The sequence below is a fragment of the Cyprinodon tularosa genome, unplaced genomic scaffold (genome assembly GCF_016077235.1).
Source record: "Cyprinodon tularosa strain WSP-4 unplaced genomic scaffold, ASM1607723v1 ctg51, whole genome shotgun sequence".
Classification (NCBI taxonomy): domain Eukaryota; kingdom Metazoa; phylum Chordata; class Actinopteri; order Cyprinodontiformes; family Cyprinodontidae; genus Cyprinodon; species Cyprinodon tularosa.
The window spans coordinates 3,902,141-3,927,615 of record NW_024039241.1 but is presented as its reverse complement, the minus strand read 5'-3'; the positions used below and the strand labels follow the sequence as shown (position 1 = coordinate 3,927,615).

The following is a 25,475-nucleotide window of genomic DNA, read 5'->3' as shown; positions in this document are numbered from 1 at the left end:
ATTTAAATAGGTATGACCCACTCTTAATCTGATGATTATTACTTCTTATCTTCTGTTTCTCTCATTTATGATTCTATTTAATACTGATTTTTGTACCTTAAATAATCCTCTTCCTTTATCTTTGTTCCATCTCTTTTGCTATTTTTCCATTTCTTTACTCTTAATAAGTGATTTACCTTCCCCTTTCCCAAAAGGAATTGTAATGGTTATTGTTCCCTCTAAAGCCCTTTTTGCTAATATATCTGCCTTTTCATTTCCTTTTACACCTTCATGTGCTGAGAACCCAACATAACCAAATATCAGTGCCACCCCTATATAATCTAAATAGACCGTGTTTAATTTCTAATACTAAATGTTTTCTATAATTTCCTTCTCCCTGAACACTTTCTAAAACTGCTTTGGAATCTGTACAGACCACAACCCTGTCTGGTCTAACCTCCTCATTGTAAGCTTAGTATAATTGCCACCATTTCTGCTGTGAAAACAGACAGTTGATCTGATGTTCTTTTAGAAATGTAGTTTTTAAACTCTGGTATGTATGGAAGCCCGTTTCCGCCACTCTGTAAAAAAAAAAAAAAAAAAACTATCTCAATATAATGAGATAGTAACTCAATATAATGAGATAGTAACTCAATATAATGAGATAGTATCTCATTATATTGAGTTACTATCTCATTATAATGAGATACTATCTCATTATATTGAGTTACTATCTCATTATCTTGTGATAGTTTTTTTTTTATTTTTTACCAATTTTTAAGTTAAAATTGAGTATTTTTGGTCAATAGCTCCCAGGTCATGTGACCTATTGATGCAAAATCAGTGTGAAATTGTTCTACTAGTCTCTGTAGATGGGGCACACTCATTTGTTTTGCATTTTAACTCTTTTTTATTTTTTTTTACCAATTTTTTTAGTTAAAATTGAGTATTTTTCGTCAATAGCTCCCAGGTCATGTGACCTATTGACCCAAAATCAGTGTGAAATGGTTCTACTAGTCTCTGTAGATGGGACACACTCATTTATGTTTCATTTTAACTCTTTTTTTATTTTTTTACCAATTTTTTAAGTTAAAATTGAGTATTTTTGGTCAATAGCTCCCAGGTCATGTGACCTATTGACCCAAAATCAGTGTGAAATGGTTCTACTAGTCTCTGTAGATGGGACACACTCATTTACTTTTCATTTTAACTCTTTTTTTATTTTTTAGCAATTTTTTAAGTTAAAACTGAGTATTTTTCTTCAATAGCTCCCAGGTCATGTGACCTATTGACCCAAAATCAGTGTAAAATTTTTCTACTAGTCTCTGTAGATGGGGCACACTTATTTGTTTTTCATTTTAACTCTTTTTTTATTTTTTAGCAATTTTTTAAGTTAAAATTTAGTATTTTTCTTCAATAGCTCCCAGGTCATGTGACCTATTGACCCAAAATCAGTGTAAAATTTTTCTACTAGTCTCTGTAGATGGGGCACACTCATTTGTCTTTCATTTTAACTCTTTTTTTATTTTTTTACCAATTTTTTAAGTTAAAATTTAGTATTTTTGGTCAATAGCTCCCAGGTCATGTGACCTATTGACCCAAAATCAGTGTGAAATGGTTCTACTAGTCTCTGTAGATGGGGAACACTTATTTGTTTTTCATTTTAACTCTTTTTTTATTTTTTAGCAATTTTTTAAGTTAAAATTTAGTATTTTTCTTCAATAGCTCCCAGGTCATGTGACCTATTGACCCAAAATCAGTGTAAAATTTTTCTACTAGTCTCTGTAGATGGGGCACACTCATTTGTCTTTCATTTTAACTCTTTTTTTTTATTTTTTTACCAATTTTTTAAGTTAAAATTGAGTATTTTTGGTCAATATCTCCCAGGTCATGTGACCTATTGACCCAAAATCAGTGTAAAATTTTTCTACTAGTCTCTGTAGATGGGGCACACTCATTTGTCTTTCATTTTAACTCTTTTTTTTTATTTTTTTACCAATTTTTTAAGTTAAAATTGAGTATTTTTGGTCAATAGCTCCCAGGTCATGTGACCTATTGACCCAAAATCAGTGTGAAATGGTTCTACTAGTCTCTGTAGATGGGGCACACTTATTTGTTTTTCATTTTAACTCTTTTTTTATTTTTTAGCAATTTTTTAAGTTAAAATTTAGTATTTTTCTTCAATAGCTCCCAGGTCATGTGACCTATTGACCCAAAATCAGTGTAAAATTTTTCTACTAGTCTCTGTAGATGGGGCACACTCATTTGTCTTTCATTTTAACTCTTTTTTTATTTTTTTACCAATTTTTTAAGTTAAAATTGAGTATTTTTGGTCAATAGCTCCCAGGTCATGTGACCTATTGACCCCAAATCAGTGTGAATTGTTGGGTCCCCCCTTACATGGGCCCACCACCCGTGAGAGGGGCCATAAGGGTCGTATGCAATGTGTGTTGGCCGGGGGAGGGGACCCTGGTGGTCCGATCTTTGGCTGCAGAAGCTGGCTCTTGGGATGTGGAATGTCACCTCGCTGGTGGGAAGGGACCGGAGCTAGTGTGTGAGGCTGAGAGGTTCCGGCTAGAAATAGTCTGTCTCACCTCGACGTATGGTTCTGGTTCTGGAACCAGTCTCCTATAGAGGGGCTGGACATACTTCCACTCTGGAGTTGCCCACAGTGACAGGCGCTGGGCAGGAGTGGGCATACTTGTTGCCCCCCATCTCGGTGCCTGTACGTTGGGGTTAATCCCGGTGGACGAGAGGGCTCCGCCTAAGGGTGGGGGGACGGGTTCTGACTGTTGTCTGTGCTAACGGGCCGAACAACAGTTCAGATTACCCACCCTTCTTGGAGTCCTTAGAGGGAGAACTGGAGGGTGCTCCTCCTGGGGACTCCCTTGTTCTGCTGGGAGACTTCAACGCTCACGTGGGCAATGACAGTGAGACCTGGAGGGGCATGGTTGGGAGGAATGGTCGCCCCGATCTGAACTCGGGTGGTGTTCTGTTGTTGGACTTCTGTGCTCGTCATGGATTGTCCATAACGAACACCATGTTCAAGCATAAGGGTGTCCATATGTGGTAAAAAATAAAAAAAGAGTTAAAATGCAAAACAAATGAGTGTGCCCCATCTACAGAGACTAGTAGAACAATTTCACACTGATTTTGGGTCAATAGGTCACATGACCTGGGAGCTATTGACCAAAAATACTAAATTTTAACTAAAAAAATTGCTAAAAAATAAAAAAAAGAATTAAAATGAAAATCAAATGAGTGTTTCCCCCATCTACAGAGACTAGTAGAACAATTTCCAAGTGATTTTGCATCAATAGGTCACATGATCTGGGAGCTATTGACCAAAAATACTCAATTTTAACTTAAAAAATTGCTAAAAAATAAAAAAAGAGTTAAAATGAAAAACAAATGAGTGTGCCCCATCTACAGAGACTAGTAAAACAATTTCACACTGATTTTGCATCAATAGGTCACATGACTTGGGAGCTATTGACCAAAAATACTCAATTTTAACTTAAAAAATTGGTAAAAAAAAAAAAAAAAAAATATCTCATTATATTGAGTTACTATCTCATTATATTGAGTTACTATCTCATTATATTGAGTTACTATCTCATTATAATGAGATAGTATCTCATTATATTGAGTTACTATCTCATTATATTGAGTTACTATCTCATTATATTGAGATAGTATCTCATTATATTGAGTTACTATCTCATTATATTGAGTTACTATCTCATTATATTGAGTTACTATCTCATTATAATGAGATAGTATCTCATTATATTGAGTTACTATCTCATTATATTGAGTTACTATCTCATTATATTGAGTTACTATCTCATTATATTGAGATAGTATCTCATTATATTGAGTTACTATCTCATTATAATGAGATAGTATCTCATTATATTGAGATACTATCTCATTATAATGAGATAGTATCTCATTATATTGAGATAGTATCTCATTATATTGAGTTACTATCTCATTATATTGAGTTACTATCTCATTATAATGAGATAGTATCTCATTATAATGAGATAGTATCTCATTATATTGAGATACTATCTCATTATAATGAGATAGTAACTCAATATAATGAGATACTATCTCATTATAATGAGATAGTATCTCATTATATTGAGTTACTATCTCAGTATATTGAGATACTATCTCATTATATTGAGTTACTATCTCATTATATTGAGTTACTATCTCATTATAATGAGATAGTATCTCATTATATTGAGTTACTATCTCATTATAATGAGATAGTAACTCAATATAATGAGATAGTAACTCAATATAATGAGATAGTAACTCAATATAATGAGATAGTATCTCAATATAATGAGATAGTATCTCATTATATTGAGATACTATCTCATTATATTGAGATAGTATCTCATTATATTGAGTTACTATCTCATTATAATGAGATAGTATCTCATTATATTGAGATACTATCTCATTATAATGAGATAGTAACTCAATATAATGAGATAGTAACTCAATATAATGAGATAGTAACTCAATATAATGAGATACTATCTCATTATAATGAGATAGTATCTCATTATATTGAGTTACTATCTCATTATAATGAGATAGTATCTCAATATAATGAGATACTATCTCATTATAATGAGATAGTAACTCAATATAATGAGATAGTATCTCATTATAATGAGATAGTATCTCAATATAATGAGTTACTATCTCATTATAATGAGATAGTATCTCATTATATTGAGTTACTATCTCATTATATTGAGTTACTATCTCATTATATTGAGATAGTATCTCATTATATTGAGTTACTATCTCATTATAATGAGATAGTATCTCATTATATTGAGATACTATCTCATTATAATGAGATAGTATCTCATTATATTGAGATAGTATCTCATTATATTGAGTTACTATCTCATTATATTGAGTTACTATCTCATTATATTGAGTTACTATCTCATTATAATGAGATAGTATCTCATTATATTGAGATACTATCTCATTATAATGAGATAGTATCTCATTATATTGAGTTACTATCTCATTATAATGAGATAGTATCTCATTATATTGAGTTACTATCTCATTATATTGAGTTACTATCTCATTATATTGAGTTACTATCTCATTATAATGAGATAGTATCTCATTATATTGAGATAGTATCTCATTATATTGAGTTACTATCTCATTATATTGAGTTACTATCTCATTATAATGAGATAGTATCTCATTATATTGAGATACTATCTCATTATAATGAGATAGTATCTCATTATATTGAGTTACTATCTCATTATAATGAGATAGTATCTCATTATATTGAGTTACTATCTCATTATATTGAGTTACTATCTCATTATATTGAGTTACTATCTCATTATAATGAGATAGTATCTCATTATATTGAGATAGTTTTTTTTTTTTTTTTTTTTTTACATAGTGGCGGAAACGGGCTTCCATAGGTATGTATATTCCTTTTCCCACAGCATCGTCATTCGGCGGTAACTGTACGTTTTCGATAGACGTAAAGAAAAAACGTCATTACCCAGAAATCCCCAGTGTGTATTACGTCATCGAGCCGCGTCTGTAGTTCTGTTTTGCTTCTTCGACGCACATGAAATTATCAACGTGGTGCTCCCTTCTTGACAAGAAACACCACCAAAGGTACATGAGACCAAACCTTTAGCACTTAAACGTATTCTTACTCGCATTTAGCAGCTTAGCTCGTTTAGCCTTTACCGAATCTTGTAGCAGTTTTTGTAGCAGACTCTCCCTGATCAGGATTTACCCAAAAGTCAACGAGAACTGGACTATTTGTAGGTTCAGTTTTCTCACCATTAAAGAGAAAACATGTTTAATGAGGAGGAAGATTGGAGTGACGATCAAGAGGGAAAGATCCTGAGTAAAACAGTCTTTAAACCGACCTCAAAAGCAGAATGCAGCACATATTTTAAGGTACAGTTACTCGCTTTCCTCTGTTTCCTCTCTTTTTTCCCATATATCTTGAGTGTTTGTATAGTAATAAAAGTCCAGTCTGGAGTAAGAATACATATGATTGTTCTTTATGCCTTTGCTAGTCTGACGTTATTGGGAAAAAGAGTCTGCTGAGGACTCTGGAGACACTGGGATCAGCTCCAGACTGGAAGAGCAGCGAGCATGAGGAGCAGGGCAGCGAGAGTGAGACAGAAGTCACCTCCTCACCCAGCAAGAAGAGGAAGAAGAGGAGGAAAAAGAGGAAACATGGAGCGCAGGAAGGTGGAGACCAGAGTCAAGCTGCCCAGGAGGAGAGATCTACAGTGAAAAAGAAGAAGAGTGAAAATAAACCTGGTTAGTAATTCAGAGAATGAGGCCCTATTTAATGGTTCGGATATAACATCTTTGGAAAAAGTGGCATGATTTCTGATGAATCCAAAAAATGTTGATAAAGTACATGAATTCAGTATGAGAAGGAAAATAACGTGTAAAAAAGGGTGAACACTATTATGGTTATTTTGTGTACACTTTTATTTAAGCAGTTTAAAAATGAGTAAATATCAAAGCTGTTTAGACAGAAGACTTTAAGTCATGTTCTGTTGGACGTGTAGGATTAGGGAGCTGTCTTGCTCTCAAACTACTAGATCACCACTTGCAATAGTTACTGAATAGCATAATAATATTTATATGATTTACTCAAACGCCCAACAAATGATCTTTATTTAAAACTTTAGTGGAGGATTTTTGTGAATTTTTGAAAAGACATGCCCTCTACATCTTTAAAAAAAAATGAACATACAAAACCCTGTACCTGCTCCCAAGAGGGAACAGCTATTAAACGCGTGCAAGAGCATGCATGAGCCCATTTCTCCTCGTACACGTTGTGTTTAAAAGTTGCTGTTTGCATCGCTCATACAAGCTTACTTTCCAAAAGAAGATTTGCAATTTTTTCACTATGTCAGACTCACCACCAGTAAGTGAAAATGGGGACGAGCACAAAGGACGGCCTTACGAAACGTATCAACAGAATCAATGAGAATTAGGAGGACCACTTATGTTGATGATGCAACGGAAAATGAACATCTTCAACTATACCTTTGATCCTCTATAATTTAGTGAATACATTCTTAATAAATGAGTAGTTGTCTATTTATTTAGCTCTGAGGTATTTTTGTTCCTGGAGAACTTACTCCTTTAAAAGCAGCCAGAGAGGTCATATGGAATTAAATAAAAAAAAGTGTGACTTATATTCCCTTCAAAATAAAACATCTTTGGTGTTTAGTGATTTAATCCTCATGCATCATGTCAGATTTTTTTTTTTTTGTCTATAGATAGTTGAAATGATGAACAAAGCAAAAAACTTCCTCTTCCTTTAGGAAAAATGATCGCCATGGCAATAGGAGGAAGCCTCAAAGTGCATATTTATTTATCGGAATATAAATCATTAATGAAGGGATATATAGAAGATTATCAAAATATATATTTAACACAAAGAGTGATGCTGCTACTGTTTTATAATAAGGAGATTTAGTGTGACAAACAGTCAGTGCATTTGATAGAAAATTCAAATCATATCCTTAACACTTATTTAACATAAAAATAATAATGTTTGCAGCATTAAATCAAGATAAAAAAATATCTGGAAAGATATACGTTAAAATTACAGGCTATTATCATTAATAATAATTGTTGTTAACAAGCTAAAATAATACATAATTTCAATATATCATAAGACCTTAAAACTGGTTCATGACTTCATATAAAAGAGCAGAAATGCAGTTGAACATGTTATTTATTTCAATAAAGCTTGCTGTGAAATGGCTGTATGAGAAGTATTTACAGGAACATAGGGAAACTTTTTTTTAATTAAAAAGGGTATACCTAAAAAAAATAATAATGTATTTGGTAAAGGAACAGTGAAAGTGTTTGCCATCTATGCTTTCAATATTACTTGAAATCTCAAAATGTGAAACAGACTTAATGATTTCCTTCCCTGATGCTTTCAGCTTGAGGGATTGTTCTTCTATTTATGTCTTGCAGATTTCTGACAAGGTGAAACAATGAGTGGTGGTTAATTAATTAAATGAAAATGCAAATTAAGCTTTTTTGTGTGTTGAGCTCAGTTTTATTTTCTAATTGAACAAAAAAGTTATTTAACAATTATATAAAAACAATCTTTGATTGCTTAAATCTCAGTCTGGAGCCAAAAGTGCTGGTAGGGACATTCTCCACCAACGTGATTGATAAATTAGTATTAATCTAATAATGGATCTGATCTGACGGGTACCTGAGCTTTACCGTAACATTTTAACACTTCACTTCAGTCAGCATAAAAACACGTTGCAGCACAAATAAGTTGCCCTCGCTCTGTTATATAAGTGATCTGAGGCTTGAATTTTATTGAGTTAAGTTATTGATTCTGGTGGAAACTATGACGTTAAAAAATCTATGAATCCAGTATTAAAAAGGCCTCTTAGCTGCATCGAGATTAATGGCTCCTCCATTTAAAGAGAATCCATCTCTGATGCTTTTCTTTTGTTATGTCTCAGCCGAAATGAGCTTAGATTCAGGATAAGTTCACGAATACTACCGACCAGAGCTGGTTCACAAAGTAACTTGCTGTTTAAACCTGACTCAGGATAACAACTGGAGGACTTTCTCACAACAGAAATCCAGGGTATGCAGGGATTTATGCCAGAACTTATTCTATGTTCTCACTCATCCTGATTTCTGAACCGTGGGGAGTGTCTGTTATCAAAAAGTCACATATTGCATTCATCTTAACAGAGCATGTGATTTCTGGTTAAAGCCTCAATTGAATTTGGCAACTGAACTGTGCATCTTTCTGTTTATAATGAGGGAACCTAACTGTTTTGATTTTGGTTTTTACAAGCATTGCAAATAATTCTTAAGATTTTTTTCACCAAATAACATGTTTATTTAAATCCACTTGTGAATTTCTTTAATGCAATTTTTATGATCTTTTATGCATTAAAAGGTCAGCTTATTTAAAAGCTCTTTGTAAAAAAATTAAAACAAAAAAAAGGTGGAAAACATAACATAGACAATTCACACATCTAATTGTGTCTTTTTATATTCTTTGCATCTATAATTAAACATTTAGAAAAATTTCAATTTTCTCCACCACGCCTGAGTAAGAATTTATTCATCTGTTTTGTTTCTTTTTGAAGGAGCCTCAAAAACACAAAGGATATCTGCGAAGGAGACAAAAGGTGAAAAAGTCCCAGAACCTCCACAGGAGAATGCAAACAAACAGCAAGGCAACGAGAAGCTGAGCAGAAAGCAATGGAAAAACAAGATAAAAAATAAAAAAAGATGCAAAAACAAATTCCGCCAAAGTAAACCCGAAGAAGATGCAAACAGAGCTAAAACCACAGATAAACAGGAACCAGCAGAAGAGATCAAAATAGATCCACATAAAAGCAACAGTGAAAACATCAGCCAGACGGCAAACCAGAAACAAAAGAAGGGAAAGGAGAGGAAACCAGTGAAAAGAAAGAAGCCGGAACAAGAAGCACATGGATTAACCACAGCAGTAGAGAAAAAACAGCTAAAGTTGGAGAAATTAAAAGGTGCAAATTCTGCCAAAAGTGCATCTAAAGGTTCCACTGAGGGATTTAAACATAAAGAGGATGAACTCAAGGTGGAGATCTCGCATAATCAGCAGAAGTTTCCCCCCCAAAAACAGAAAAAAGAGCTGAGCAAGGAGCAGATTTTAAAGAGAGAGAAGCTGCAGAAAATACTCATCAGCCAAGAAAAGGAGAACGACCAGGTTGGAGCAAAAGATGCCGGCACGGCGGCGGTCCGAGAGGAGGTGACACAAGACCGCTCGGACTCCCTCCGGTCCCGCATGGAGCAGCGCCTGGAGGCGGCTCGTTTCCGCTACATTAACGAGCTTCTGTACAGCAAGTCGAGCGGCGAGGCCAGGCGCATGTTTCAGCAGGATCCGCAGGCCTTCTGGGTTTACCATAAAGGTTACACAGCTCAGGTCCAGAGGTGGCCGGCCAACCCGGTGAACGCCATCATCTCCTACATTCAGAAAAAGTGAGACAACTTTCATCTTCGTTTCGAAGGCAGATATTCGTTTGTTGTAACAAATCTAACATGCTATCTCAACCCCACATTAACAAGGCACCGTTTTTAAGTACAATTAATTCAGATTATTTTCTTCATCATTATGTAGAAGCAGTTGGCCTGTTAAGATGAAATACTTCCTTCTTTAGTAAAGATTATTTGTGTTAAAATCTGTTTTAATTTTTTTCTAATCTATAGATAATTCTTCTACATCTATTTATATCTGCTCTTAGTCTGTTCAGTTGCTGCGCAAGGATGAATAAAGTGATTCTATCCTACTGTAATGTGTTACAGACCAACTAATCTGGTAGTGGCAGACTTTGGCTGTGGTGACTGTAAAATTGCGAGGAGCGTGAAGAACAAAGTGCACAGCTTTGACCTGGCTGCCACCTGTGAACTCGTCACTGTGTGTGACATGGCCAAAGTGAGTCCCTCTGCATAATAGCCTCCAACCTGTGTGCTCCATGTCTCCGTGAATCAACATGCGGCGTATCTGTGCAGGTGCCTCTTGATGATAGCTCTGTGGACATCGCTGTGTTTTGTCTTTCCCTCATGGGGACCAACCTGGCAGAATTCCTAGCAGAAGCCAACCGCGTCTTGAAAATGAGGTAAAATGGGGAAAAAGTTGATTCATACATTTTTTTCTGAGCCTTGCAAACATATTTAAACCACTTTAACACACTTAAGTATTTACTGTAAAAGATCAACACAAAGCTCTGCAATAGGAAAGGATGGATGGTTTTTGTTATCAAAAACACCCGACAGGTTTGGCGTTCATTTGTTTTCAGTCTATAGGGTCTTTTCACATCTAAATGTTTCTGCCCGATGCATTTACCTAAAGCTTAGTCACCTTTAATAAAGTATTGGTACAGATTATTTGGATTCAGGTTCATATTTTGAATAAGTAAGAGTGTTTCAGAAAAAAAGAGAGAGATAGAGAGATAGAGATAGAGAGAGAGAAACATAAAGAAACTGTCAAATTAAATCATGTCGAATTGTTTCACTTTTTCATTGCAGGGGCGTCCTGAAAATTGCAGAAGTAGCGAGCCGATTTGACAATGTGGACAGCTTCATCTCTGGCCTCACAGGTCTAGGATTTAAGATGACGTCGAAGGTCAGGTTATTTATATGATCAATATTTATATATTTAACTATATTTGAATATTTAAATATAGTTAAATATTTATATATTTCAATATATTATATGGAATACATTTTATTGTATTTTATTTATTATATTTTATTATAAAAAACTGAAATGTTAGAACTGTAAATATACAATCATGTGTTTAAATTACAGTTTTTATGTATTTTTTTACTGTTTTCTAGGCTGCACTTTACAAAAAGGAAATTGTCTAGAGATCAATAAGCTTAGACTTCATTACTATGACGTTAAATGTACTGAAGGCATGCAGTGTGCATCACTGGCTGCATGTGGCAGGAAACTACAGGTTAAACAGAGCATCCTGTGGAATCCGTTTGCAGAGAACAGTTTGGTAAACAGTGCTTGGAGAGAACCTGCAGGACCTTTTCATCAAGATTTTAAGGAATGTGAATATCTGAAGTTGGTGTATTTAGGTGAAGCTGCAGAAATAATTTGTATTTTTGTCTCTCTTTTTTTTTCTTTCAGGATACAGAAAACAGCCATTTCTTCTCCTTTGAGTTTGTGAAGACGAGAAATGCTCCAAATAACGTGAAGAAATTTGGACTGGAGTTGAAGCCTTGTGTGTACAAGAAAAGATGATATTAGGGAAGAGCTCATAAGCATTGATGCATGTAAAAAGATTTTAATCAGCAGGTAATTTGACCATAGCTGTATTATTTCTTTAATGCCGCCGTGCAGATTACAGATTTCCTTTTTTTTTTTTTTTTTAAGAAAATGACTACATTAACTCCACTATATGTTTAGCTCCTTACCAACATATTACTACTTTGCTTTTATTTATTTGGATCAATTCTTTCTAACAACAAAGATTCTCAGACCACAGGAACAAACAAGACGAAGCATCCTTCACCTTTACTTGAAATGCTATATAATGTTATAACTAACATTCATAAGAGACTTTTCAAGAAAGAGTTTGCAGATTTTAAATTGGCACGTTTATAACATTTAAAAATATCCAGAAACTGTAAGAATAAATGTCTGCCATGTATTTTCCTTCTGTTTAAGTTGCAGTCCTGTATTCAGTTTTCTTGTTTTGACCTGTTTAAATAAGGCATTCAGTGTAATTCTAAAAACTGTTTCATCCCGTTCTGTTTTATATGTACTAAAAATGGGGTTTTAGGTTTTGTTTTGTGTTATAAGCACAGTTTTTACAAGTCATTAAAAAGGAGCTTTCATAATAACTTCTACTATTGTCAGTTTCATAATTTATTTTTTGTAGCCATATTTTAGGTCATGTGGGGAAGTTCCATAAATTCTTATCATTTTTGTACCGATTTATCTGCATAGTGCAATAACTGCGATACTACAGCCTAGTTAATTTTAATATTTTTTTTATTAAACTTTATTGATCTCACATTAGAAAAATTTACCTCTGCATTAAACCCATCCCCTTTGGGAGCAGTGGGCTGCCATCATGGGGCATATGGGGAGCGATGCGGGGTTAAGGTCTCTTTCTTAGAGACCCAGAATGGCAGTCTGGGTCGAACTCAGAACCTCTGGATTCCAAGCTCTATGCCCTAACCACTAGGCCGCCAAGATGCAAGCCTTGGATTAGCTTGCATCTTACCGGCCATAGAGAAACGATTATAAGCGTGTCACTGCACCATATTTTGCATCAATGGAATAATGTGTAAAACTGCATGAATATCAGAAAATAGAAACTCGTGGAATAATTGTCATCAATTGGTTTTATTGATTGTCATGTATAAAAAATATTACAAACAAAATGCAAAGTTCATGTAAGGCTGAAAAGTGCGAAAACTCACTGCTTTTTAAATCATTAATGCCAGTCAGCTACAAAGTTCAGTGCATGGTCGGTTTCATTTGAAATGCTACATAAACACACAAAACGGTGCTGCATTAAGATAAATGCTGGGTCAAGCTGATTATTTGTAAGGTCCTCTGAGGGACACCTTTTATCTCTTCACACTGTACTCTTGGATTCAAAGACGATGGAGAAGCTGGTAAGCTGAGCGTGCTCCTTACAGTTGGACATGTCTGCTCCAGGCTTCCTGACCTCAGGAGAGCCAGGCTCCTGCATGAGACTCGTCAAGGCTGAGATAGACTCCCGTTCCTGATTTGTGAATATTTAAAACATATTTTTTGAACAAAGCTTTATAAAAATGACTTATAAATATTAATAATAAAATATCTGAATATACCTTATGTGGAGTCTTCTTTTGTTTACTGCAAAACCAGAAAAAAAAAGTAATTTCAAACCACCTGTAATATCTTAATTATCTTTTATTTTTTTAATTTTTGTGTAACTTTTGATTATCTTTTTGCTCATTTGATGCACCCTGTTGTACAGCACTTTGGGCAAATGTAGCTGTTTTTAATATGTGCTATAGAAATAAATAAACATTGACATGTTTACTTGTCTATTTTCTGCCACTAGATGGCAGTGTGGTATAATTATAACCTCAGAGAACTATAGCAAACTAATAACTTGTAGATGTGAATCCAGTGCATGCAGCATGAATACAGGATTGAGTAAATTCTCTATCATTAATCCCTGAGAAGCAGCTTGCTTATTCCTTAAACTCCCCAGGGACAGAAGAAGGACCTGCACTGTCATGTTCTCCTCAGCGAGTGTGGAAGGTCAGGTGGCCTGAGGTTATCTCAAAATAACTCTTGAGGAGTCATGTTTTCTTGTTGTTCACAGGGTGACTGACCTTCCAGAATTAGCCTGACAGGACTGTGTCACTTATAATGAGACTGAGGCTGTAAGTGGAAGAATGTTAGGAGTCGCTGGCCTATTCAAACAAGTTGAAAACCTCTGTGGTTTGCCTCTAATGGGAGGCATAGTTTGAGCCTCACAAATCACTGGCAGGATCCAGTGAGAAAATAAAGCAATAAACAGTTTTTAGCACCGTTACAGATAGCCCTCCTAAGTTGTAAAAGATGTGAATCAACAACCTTTTCCAGCAGTAGCATTAAAAATTCATTCGAGAATTTTTTTTTAAGACTGAAGTACAGCAGCTTGAATTATACAGTAATAACATAGAAACCTATGAATTGTGCAACTTGGCAGAGACTATAATGGACCAAAACTGAACAAACTTAAAACTTCTGAAAGGCAGAGCAGGAAACTAGTCGATAAATCTGTTTTATAACTGCACAATTTCTACCTATGTACAACAAGCGGGACTGTGGTGGCAAAGGCACCTGTCTGCCTCAGCCACAGTTTTCCTGTTTGTGAATAACTACACTGAGGTGGTTGGTTATTGACTTGGGTTAACGATCCTCACATCCTGTTTGTCTCACACTGAACGCAGTTGGCAGCGATGCCCTCATTTGCACATCAGTGCATCACCTGCTGAGCTGACACCTTGGGAACTAACTCACCAGCAGCACACATAGAGGATGACGATGAAGACGATAAGGACAGCCGAGGCGGAAGAGATGCAGATCAGGATTACCAGCACTGCCACACAGAAGCACTGATATCAGACATCCTAACAAAGCCTCAAACTCTTAACACTCTTCAGCATGCAGATAGCATCAGGGCTCCTTAACTAAACATGTCAGGGAGCACAAACACTTACTAAACTGTTCGCCCTCTCTCAAGACTTCCACTTGAATGTCGACAGTAGCATTGTGGTGATAAAAAGAAGCCAAACAGCAGTAGAGGCCTTTAGTCTGGCCTGAAGGGTCCGAATGAAGGATCATGGTGTCCCCATCCATTGGAACAGTTGAGCCATCACTCCTACAACACAAGTGATGATATGATTTAGGCTAAGATTTAGAGTTTAGTAAGAACATATTTATATGTCTGGTGGCTAATTAACAGTATAACAAAACAGAATTGTAAAATGATGTATCTAAACTAGAAATGCAGGCTAAACACGAGTTAAGTTACATTTAAGAGTTTAGCGCAAAACGGCTTTGAAACTCAACCTTTTTATGTTTTTTCCTAAATGCTTAAATGCAAATGCATGGCAGCAACCTGTGCACGATGTGGTGCGATCAGATGGTAGCACATGCTACAGATTGAAATAACCAGTAATGTGACAATAGAGAGGTATTTTTTTTTCCAAATGCATTGAGCCAAAAGGCAAATAAGCAAAGGCTTGGTTTAGGTGGTGCTATCTACTGAGGTTTTACCACTGCACCTTCGACATTCAAGGCTGTAATCTGGCATGTTTCCTTCCACTCTGAGCAATACTTTCTGGTTGGGTTGATTCTCATTGACAGAAACTCTGTATACAGCAGCTTGATCAGCATGGTGGTTCTTTAGAGCACTTGTGTTGTTCAGGACCTTTACAGAGGAGATATCTGCAGAAACATTACACAAACATCAAGAGTCTTTAGAAAATCAATCCACCTGTGTTCTTATGACCCTAGTTGCACTTACAATATTTTGGTATGGGAATAGTTTTCCTTTCTGTGATCCCATTATCAGATTTATACACACAAGTCAGGCCCTGTCCCTCATGGAGGAACAGAGGAAACTGATAAGTCAGCTTGGCGTTCATTATGTGTCCTTTGTATTCTGTGTGCAAGGTTGTTTCATTTCTGACATTTTCAGGAAGGTCCCATGCAAGGTTTGTCCCAACACCCTCCCCTTTACAGTCACACACTGCAAGCCAGAGAGGGGAGTGTTTCTGTCGCACCACAGACACACTGACATGAGGGGGTTCTGAAAAGAAAACAGCAATGGAAAAAAACAAGGTGAGGAGCTGATTTGGGATTTATTTTTCAAAGTAGATAAAAAAAAAGAGTAATCTTAGAAAAAGCAAACATACTGTTCACTGGAATGTGTATGGTTCTCTTTTCTGGATTCACCAAACTGGGGTGTTTCACAATGCAAGTGAGATTCTGACCGGCATAGAGAGAAGACTTAAAATGCACAGAGCTGTGGGTTGATACCAGACCCTCAGTGTGGAAATCGGTGTTCATCGCATAACTGATGTCATCTTTGTTTCCAGCACGCCAGCTTATAGCTGCAGCAGAGGCGACACTGACCACCAAGCAGATCACCGTTGAGTATTTGTGACTGTCTTTCCACTCAGAGCTAAGGGTGATGGTTACGTTTGGTCGAGCTTTATGTCAAAAAGAAGTTGAAAACAGGAAATGAGGTGTTGACTTTGAGTAACTGATAGAATCCATGGTACAGAAACATGGACAAATAAGCGTTAGGTTAAATATTGACTGATTTGTAGAACATACCGCAATGTGAGAGTATTATACTTCTGTTCTCTGTTTCCTTAAATGTAGGGTGATTTATCACACACACTGCTGTGAGCTCCAGAGGCAAGCATGCAGGGAGGAGTAAAACAGTGTGGCTTCCATTATTGAAAGTGGAATTGGACCAAAAGTCTTCGGAAACACCTTCAGGTAGACTCCAGGAAACGCTGGCTGCAGGAACAGCGCCAGTCGCCGAGCACTCAATCATTGTGAATTCACCTTCGCTGTGAGAATCGACCCTGATTGTGGGAGAAACTGAAAGAAAGAATGTGGCCAGAAACGTTCCACATCAAAATTTAGGAGTAATGTCATGCTGGCGTCATAAAGAATACAATTTAAAGTCAAATAAATCTTTATACCAACCCATCTGTGGAGGTTGAGCTTGAACTGTAATGTTGACCTGCATTGTTGCTTTCAGATGGTGGTAGGAGCAGTCACACTCATACAGACCAGAATGCTGAAGCGTTACCGGACCTCGAATTATTAGATCTCTACCAATCAGCTTCACGTCTTCAGGCAAGGGCCTGTCATCTCTGCAGGACGAACGCAGAAAGTAATTTTTCTGTTTTAAGAATTATTCCAATTAACATGACAGATAAAGATTTGGTTAAAAGTGAAATCAAAGTGTTAAAATATGATAGAAATGATAACAACTGTGATGCACCTAAAGCACAGAGATAGTAGTATAGTGGTCCATATATATATGTATATATATATATATATATATATATATATATATATATATATATATATATATATATATATATATATATATATATATATATATATATATATATATATATATATATATATATATATATATATAAAATTATGCATTTAAGATAAAAAAAACCTGGTTTAATTTAGTAAAAAAGACTTTGCTATCTGAATCAAAAAATAATCGACAGATTAATTGATTTGGGAGTTAATCGTCATTTGCAGCCCATATATATATATATATTTATATATATATATACACAATCTTTTATGATGCCGTGAGAAATAAACTAGTTAATATTAAAATAACTTTTTTTTTTAAAAACACCATAATCTGGTTCCTCCTGTCTGACGCTTGCGGTTTGATGCCACCAAATGTTTCACCACTTCCTACTCAAGCTGTCTAGTTTGTTTCAATTTAAATGTGTGAATGTGAAAAATAAGCATCAGTGTGAATTTCGCCTGAAAATCTCCTTTTTCATCTTTGCATTACACTCTGGATCTGAAAAAAAGATCCTACAAATATAATGAGTAGCAGGCAGAACTCTCTGCAGACTGGTAATAAAAAAAAAAAATAAGCCTTGTAAATGTAGATGTGATAGACTGTCCTTTTTAAAAAAAAGATTTTAATCGATTTTAACTGCTGAAAAACAGCTCTGTGACATCATGACCTCTAGTTGCTTGTGTCTACTTAACGTGTTGTCAAAACAGAAGCTTTTTGCATTGTTATCATCAAAGTTTAATCTGAAATGCAATCTGTGACGTGTGATTTTTATGAAGTGCCTCTTCATTGCAAAAAAAAAAAAAATCATACTTTTTGCAGTCAACAATGTAGCGTGGCACATTCCCTGTGACCTTCAGGGTGAAGACTACGTCTCTGTCTCCTTCCTGCAACTCTAGAAATTCTGTGGAATTGAAGCCGTTGCTGCTGTTTCCCCCTTCAAAGGACAAATGAACTCCAGACAAATCTGCAGATGAGACCAAAAAAAGTTATGTCTGTTTTACCTCATTAGAAAAAGCACTTCTGATCTCTATACTCACAAAAAGTGGGCAGGGTAATGTTTCGAGACTCAGGGTGTGAGAACTTTGGGTGTCTAAACACACAGGTGATGCTGTGGCCCTCGTGTTCTGCCACAGCCAGCCGGACGGAGAGACTTTTCATGTCTGAATTTGCAGTTTTATCTCTTTGCACCTCTTCATTCCCGTTCAAAGCCAAGGAAATGTCAGCCTCAGGTCTCCCTCCGGATGAAATGCAAGAGACCACCCAGAAATCATTTCCTCCGTGTTCTACCATCTCTGCTTTAATCGTCACATTTGGCCTCACTGAGAAGCAGGAAGAAAAAGGAAGGAAGAGTTATTCTTACTTAAACTGTTAATGTTTTCTCCAGTAAATTAAAAACTCAGAGAGGCTCAGTTGTGTTTTTGTTGAATAGGAAGCTGGGGGAGGATGAACCATGAGTTGCTCAAACAAGGACCAAAGGGGGGGCTTCTGCTTGTGTTTTGGATTGCGCACTTATGGGCTTATCACCTGTCCCATCTGGTATCTAAGCTGCTGCTGAGAGCAGATATCTGGAGCAGCTGCCGTCCAACCAAAGCCAGGAGAAACCAGAAGCTTTGATACCAGGAATCAACCGAATTGGAGTCTATCATCAAATATATTAAACTAGTTTAATGCAGTACTTTGATATCTCTAATGAGTAACAAAGGTAAGCCAGCGCAGCATAACAGCTTGGGTGTTTGGGAGTTCACTCATTTTAGCCTTAAAATGTCCTGTCTATTAACACCTCGAGTTATGTGTGATACAACCACAGCAGTCAGAAAATGACTTCATCCGCAGCGTTTCAGGGAAGTGTAAATTTATTGTAGAGAAACGAGCTGCTCGGTGAGGCTCAGCCTTGCCATACAGCATGCCATAAAAACATTGGCTTTAGCAATTTGGAAGCTTTGCATGGATTAAAGTGCGGATAGGAAAGCCTATTTGGAAGAAGGTTTTAGAAGTCATATTTCACTGTTCTTAATGCAAGACAACCACAGAGTGTGACTCAGAGATTTATGTTACATTTTTTCACATCATAACCATAAACTTTATTCTATCAAGTCAATATTTTGTGTTACAGATCAGAGCAAAGTAGTGCCTTGCTGTGAATTATAAAAAAAGAGATACACTGGCTTTAATTTTCTTTTTTTCAGCCCCATATTAGTACCTGTGTACTGCTTAAAGGGAATGATCCACAAAAAAACCAGTTAAAGCTGCAAAAGGCTAAAGACTGGAGCTAAGATTCATACTCCAAGGACAACACAATTAAAAATACAGCCAATATTACAATCAAATGATTCAGATCAAGATATAATCATGTTTCTAACATGGACCAGTTAAAGTCCAGACCTAAATCTAATTCAGAATGTGTGGAGATACTTGAAAAAATTGGCAAGCCATCTGCACCTAATTTGAATAAGCAAAGCTAATCTTATTCTTTTCCTTCCTCTTCTTTATCCTGCACTGCATTATGTAGGTGCACAACAACACGATCTATAAATGAGTAAGAATTCCTTAAAATAAGTGTTTTCACCCATAATTTGAGGAGGTACAGTAAATAGAAGTAGCTGTCAATGAAATTAGTGTTTTTACCAAAAATGATGCACTTTGAAATAAGACTGCAATTGTTTTATTTTAAATTTAATTTGTCTTATTCCTTTAGTTAAGTGGGTAACTTACTTGTTCAATACAAGTAAAAAAAATCCACTTATTTTTAAGAAAAAAAAAAACATACTTTTTGCAGTTAAATTTGGATACATAGATTTATGGGCTTGTATTTCACAAAATATAAAAAGCTTTTAAAGGACAGCCTTGTGTTTTTTTTTATCTTGATTAGGAATATTTCATTGCCAGATAGTTGAGCCACAGATTTTCTGCTGCAGTGGGCACAATAATCTGGGTTTGCTGTTTATCATTGCATTGGGATATAAAGTGGTACAGAGGCATAACTTCCCTTTGCGAGTGTGTGCGCAGAGTAACTGTTGATTGTGAGATTACCGCCAGCTTTGAGGATTCAGATATTTTACATTTTTGAGGGTTAGCATTACAGATGTGCACAACAAAGCATGTCTTTAATCAAGCATAACTTCCATGTTTTCTTCCTCTGATATATCTTTAATGGCTGTAATAATGCTAGACTTCCTCTTTTGGTTTGGCTTTCTTTTGTGTGAATCCTTGGCCCCCTAATTTCACAAACTGCACCTTTCATGCAGACCCATTAATGATCAAGAAATCAGATTCTGGGGGACAAGGACATTCTGGGTTTTTTTTAAGGTTGAAAAGACAAGATTAGTTGCCTGGGAAATTAGTTTTTTTTAGAGCATTCATCAGCAGAATAATACATTTTTTAATTTAGTTTTTTCTCTTAAAAAAAGCTGCTCTTGAACTTTGTATTTGTTAGGGATGACCATAATATTAGACTGTAAATAAAGAGAGAATGCTGACAGTCTGCAAAAAAGATCATTGAATTGTCTGGTGCATGTAAAAGAATAGAATATTTTAAAAATGTAAAAAAAAAAAAAAAATGTATCGCATTTTAAGAAATGAAACTTACATAATATAGATCAGTTGAATACAAATTTGTCTTTCTTATAATTAATATTTACAGTAAATTAAAACCCCATAATTCAATGTGTCAGGGACTTTGGAGAACACCAGAAAAATAATCCCAGTGGGCCTTTTCGTGAAGGGTTTAGATGAGTGTCTACATTATAGCCTCAAGACAAAGGATAACGTAAGATACAACTTCCTTTAAACATTCATAATAAAAGCATTATGTATATTGACAGAAATCTAAAGCTGGATGTATAATCACTGAAGGTTTTAAAATAACGCCTACAACAATAAAAATATTTATACTACATATGTTTTTTTGTCTTAAAAAGATACAGAAGTATTACTTATTACCGGTAAATTACGCTCTGACTTTTAAACTTGCAACAATGAACTGACAAAGACAGTTGCAGAAACATATCCTAAAAAAAAACTGTGCAGAGATTCCTTTTAATTTGTTATCATTGTTTACCTTTAAAAACAAAAGCCATATATGTCAGTCAGTTTGGTACAGAGTTTAAAGTTTAAAGCATATAAATATAATAATCAAGTGTGTTAAGCAAGTCAAGAATTGATTTTTTTCTTCCTAAATGCTCTGTGCTTGACATGAGATATTCTCTTAAAGTAGCAAACATTGCAAATAATGATTTCAATATTATAAAAATGAATGAATAAAGCCAATCTTTGAACAAAGTATTCTGTCTTCAGACCCCCCTCCCCCATTCACTATCAATCAAAATGAATCCTTTACCATTACCTCAGATCCCACAGACCACAACTGTTTTATATAGTTCATGCTTGATCTAAATGATTCCACTCATTACTGTAGTTAATCTAAAAAGTTATTTGCACATAATTCAACAGGTTTTCGTGCGCATCATCCTTCAATTTGCAGGCGCACAAACCACACATCAACACTCTGCTTTAAATCGGTATCTTCAAAGTTCATCAAAGTCCTGCACTGCGCCATATCATTTTAAAAACTTCCATTCTTCTTTGGATCTTGTTCGCTTTGCTCAAATTCACTGAAATACTGCATTCCCACATGAATGCCCTACACTACACAGTGTGATTTATGGTCTGTCCGTGTGTATGTGGAGCAGACTGAAAGGGAACAGCAGGAGAAAGTTAAAGTTTTGTAATTTGCTGAGTCATGATGCTGGTGATGCAACTCCTCCTGGAAAACGAGCTATAAAGGCTCAAATGTTGCTGATTTGGCCTTACCGTAGGTTTTCACCCTTGTTGTGGTGCTTTTTGGGCTTGGAAGGGTCTCATGTTTGACAACACAGGTCACACTGTCCTCCTCCTGGAGATGGGTGGGGAAGCTGAGGATGCTGTGCAGCGTGGAGGTGCTGTTTGAGTGGAGAGTTTTACTCTCATTCACAGTGAAGGGGAAACCGGAAGGCGGTTGCCCACCGACCAGCCAGCTGATGTGAGGCGTTGGTTTCCCTCCAATGGCTGAGCATGACACCATCTGGTAATGAATGTCATTTATGGTCTCTGAATTCACCATTATCTGTATATCTGGTTTAACTGGGGATATTAAAGAATAACATAGTTTATTATTAGTGCAGAATGTAGCTTTGATTCTTAAAGTGTCTCATAATGGATTTTCTACATTGAAAAAGAGATCCACTTACCATAAACAGTGACAAACACGCTGCCAAATGAATTTTCTTCCTTATCCTCAAACTCACAGAGGTACTCTCCCTCCGCCTCCACATTGGACACCCTCATCCTAACTGTGAGGTTAGTGGATGAGGGGGGTTTTGAGAAGTCATCAAAATGGCTAAATGATTTATTATTTGCGAAGCCGGCCAGTCGTTTGAATTTATTCAGAGAAATCTTGCGTTTCCACTCAGCTTTCTGGATGTCCTCTTTGCCCTGAAACTCACAGCTCAGGTACACATAATCCCCTAGAACTCCGGTGACGTTTTGAGCAATCACAGAAGTTGGTTCTTCACCTGAACCTGAGACACAGCATTAACATGCTCAGTTATCATCAACGGTCAAAAGTTCAACTGAGCACTCCTGATATTGCGAACACAGCCAGCAAAGTAGATCTGTCTTAATAGATGAAGTTACATTTGCCCCCAAAGGATCCTTAGATGACTATTTTGATTCTCAGCATAAATGAAACTGTGATAGTTGAGGCAACCTGCCTGGATTAATAAGGCGTTTTCTTGTTTACTGAAGTTTCAAACTGACAATAAAAGCAAAACTAGAAGAGCAAATGCAGACATTTTGAACCCAACTGGATGTTCAAGCATTACTATTAGCTAGCATTTCTTCATCTATGTGACAAACCAGCAGCAATGAACACTGATGAGACAACCACCTATTGGCCAGAACCATCCTTGGTTATCATAAAGACCAGACGCAGATCGGTGAACTGATAGTATGTCTGACAATACACTCAATTTGATTTCTTTGGTTGCCTCTCCAGCTGGCTAAATGCCAGGAAGAGTAACACCTGAAGAAAGCCTCAGCTTCATATTTAATCTCTGGACAAGAGAAATATTACCTTATTTCATTGGTTCTTTTTTATGTATGCCTATTTAACACATTTAACACAAATCACAGAATAATGTATATTTTACTGGAAAACTTCAAAATAAATGACAATTTTTTTGTGTTTGCAAACAGGTTTTATTTATTTTACCCCATAAACAAGTGATATGTGGAATATTAATCATGTAAAAACTGCATCCATTGTGTACTGTACTAAAAAGATGGTTTTAAAATGGGTGGCAGTTCTTTCTCCAGCTGGCAGCAAGACTGTAAAGGTTCAAGCTGTATCTGTCAACGCTTAAGAGGCTGAGGACAAGAAGTGGACTCTGTTGCGCTCAGCTTTGATAAATGCTGCCTGGTTTTCACAATGTGTATTTAACTGACAAGTCCATTAAGTTAATGAAAACAACTCAGAAGTTATGTCGAGTTAGTATCCAGACAACAGAAACATTTTTCATCCACATGGTGCCCAAATCAGCCGGAGTTTGGTGGACATTTCAGAGGGAAAACTTTTTAATGGATGACGACAGACGTCAGCACTTACAGGCCTTTCCGCAATGCAAAGCCAGTCCACTTCTCTCTGCTTCCTCTGCTGACTTCATCAAGGTGTGCTTAAGGACACCATTTGTTTGAAGCCAAGAAGCCAAGAGCTTCTTCTCAGGTTTGTATAAACGATGAGTACAATAATGACAGCTCTGCGCTGCACTGTGTCATGGTAAACCCAAGGAATGTATCCAGCTCTGTTGCAATTGAAATCCAGCTGGGCTCCCTGTATATCACAGCTAATGGAAACAATGTGGAGTGCTTCCAAAGCCTTTAAGAGGAAAAAAATAAATAAATGCACTCTATCACTTCAGTAACGCCTTCTGGGTCCATTTGCCCTTGCAGGTTATTGCCAAAATAAATGTCAGCCAAGAATGGAAAAGCTGTGCCTTCAGGACACAAACAAGGTAATAACTGAGAAAAGAAAAACATGCATTCATTTAGAGCATCATATTTCCTGAAGCCCAGGGGGTTCTTTTTCTCACCAATTCAACAGCAACAATTTACCAGAGAGAAACAACAAGTCTTCCTCCAGCAGGCTGGGGGATGTGGTGAGCAAATAACTCTTTCAATGTAAGAATTCAGAGCTCTTCCTCACATTTAAACTTTCATCTCAGACTGAAACTCTCTGACTTTGCAGAAACAAAAGCTATGCATACCAGGGTCTTCAAGGGGTTTTTCCCATTACGCTGAAAAAAACACACCTTAACACCCCTCATATATTGGTTTTAATAGGCTGTAGAGAAATTACCGAGGTTTTTAGGTGAAACAGCTGATCAATAACAATAAACTCACCGGTAGAGTGGAAATGCAGCATGCTATCAAGAAAATATGGCAGAAAATGGTTCCATACACAATTAATCATTTCATTTTATAGGCTGTGTGCATTTATAATTTAACTGATCATTTAGGAAAAACCAAGCAGCCCCAGTGAATATAAATGCCACAGGTTAAATAAGACCTGAAGGTCCAGTAAAATAAGCCCATAAACAGCTGACAGCCACAGATGGACTGCAACTCTGCAAACTTACCCAGAATTTCCAAGGAATGTGCAAAATTTTGGAGAAGACCCAAAACCAACAGCCATGAGCATCTCATGATGGTGTCATTTAGCAACACACAGTTGGATGCACCAACTGTGTGTGAGGCACAGGGGTATTTAAAGTGTGTGTGTGCTTTCTGTGGTTCATGGTTATAGGTGCACACCCTTTACAGCTGATACTTACGTGCATGCCTGTTTGCCTACACTTGTAGAACCACTTCTGCTTTTTGTTTTTTCTTTGCCAAACAATACTTTAGCAAAGCTTTGCATGTCTCATGATTTTTCAGGTTTTCTAGCGCGATGCTTCTGGTCTGTTTCTCAGCCACCCTATCTAACAGGGCCCCTTGGGACGGAGGTAAAGCCATGTATCATCCATACCATCCTGTCCATGTTGGGGAAGCTCAGAGTCGGCCAGTCTGACAGCAGAGATGGTTTGCTTCTGCTTATTTCCTGTGTGCCAGGAAATCACTCGCTCGTGGTCATTATTTTATGAGTTAATGTTCCTCTAATTCGCTCCCATGATTCTTCTCTTTTAGACCCTTTTATTTTTTCATTAAGTTGTTTGAAAGAGTGTAAAGAATGTGAATGGGTAAGGCAGAGATTGGCAGATATAGACTGTGCCATCCTTTTTGACTTATAGTGAT

General features: G+C 36.3%; 2 protein-coding genes and 1 long non-coding RNA gene across 3 annotated transcripts; 1 reads left to right on the top strand and 2 right to left on the bottom strand.

Annotated features, from left to right (window-relative positions):
* Positions 1–5,580: 5,580 nt before the first annotated feature.
* Positions 5,581–11,941, top strand: rrp8 (ribosomal RNA processing 8). Its single transcript, XM_038303443.1, has 7 exons — positions 5,581–5,961; positions 6,084–6,333; positions 9,171–10,044; positions 10,369–10,498; positions 10,576–10,682; positions 11,092–11,188; positions 11,705–11,941. Exons 1-7 carry the CDS (start codon positions 5,857–5,859, stop codon positions 11,816–11,818), a joined length of 1,677 nt encoding a protein of 558 aa, XP_038159371.1. The 5' UTR covers positions 5,581–5,856; the 3' UTR covers positions 11,819–11,941.
* Positions 11,942–12,909: 968 nt separating this feature from the next.
* On the bottom strand, positions 12,910–13,431 carry LOC119795364. The gene is made up of 2 exons (XR_005282318.1): positions 13,402–13,431; positions 12,910–13,313 (listed from the first exon to the last, which is right to left on the bottom strand). It is a non-coding gene; the product is annotated as an uncharacterized LOC119795364 (long non-coding RNA).
* An 88-nt stretch (positions 13,432–13,519) lies between these two features.
* Positions 13,520–24,951, bottom strand: si:ch211-149e23.4. The gene is made up of 12 exons (XM_038303341.1): positions 24,821–24,951; positions 22,376–22,705; positions 21,960–22,268; positions 18,188–18,469; positions 17,961–18,114; positions 16,793–16,962; positions 16,412–16,684; positions 15,988–16,284; positions 15,597–15,881; positions 15,355–15,517; positions 14,788–14,948; positions 13,520–14,666 (listed from the first exon to the last, which is right to left on the bottom strand). The coding sequence occupies exons 1-12, from the start codon at positions 24,885–24,887 to the stop codon at positions 14,584–14,586; spliced, it is 2,574 nt and encodes an 857-aa protein (XP_038159269.1). The 5' UTR covers positions 24,888–24,951; the 3' UTR covers positions 13,520–14,583.
* Positions 24,952–25,475: the final 524 nt, after the last annotated feature.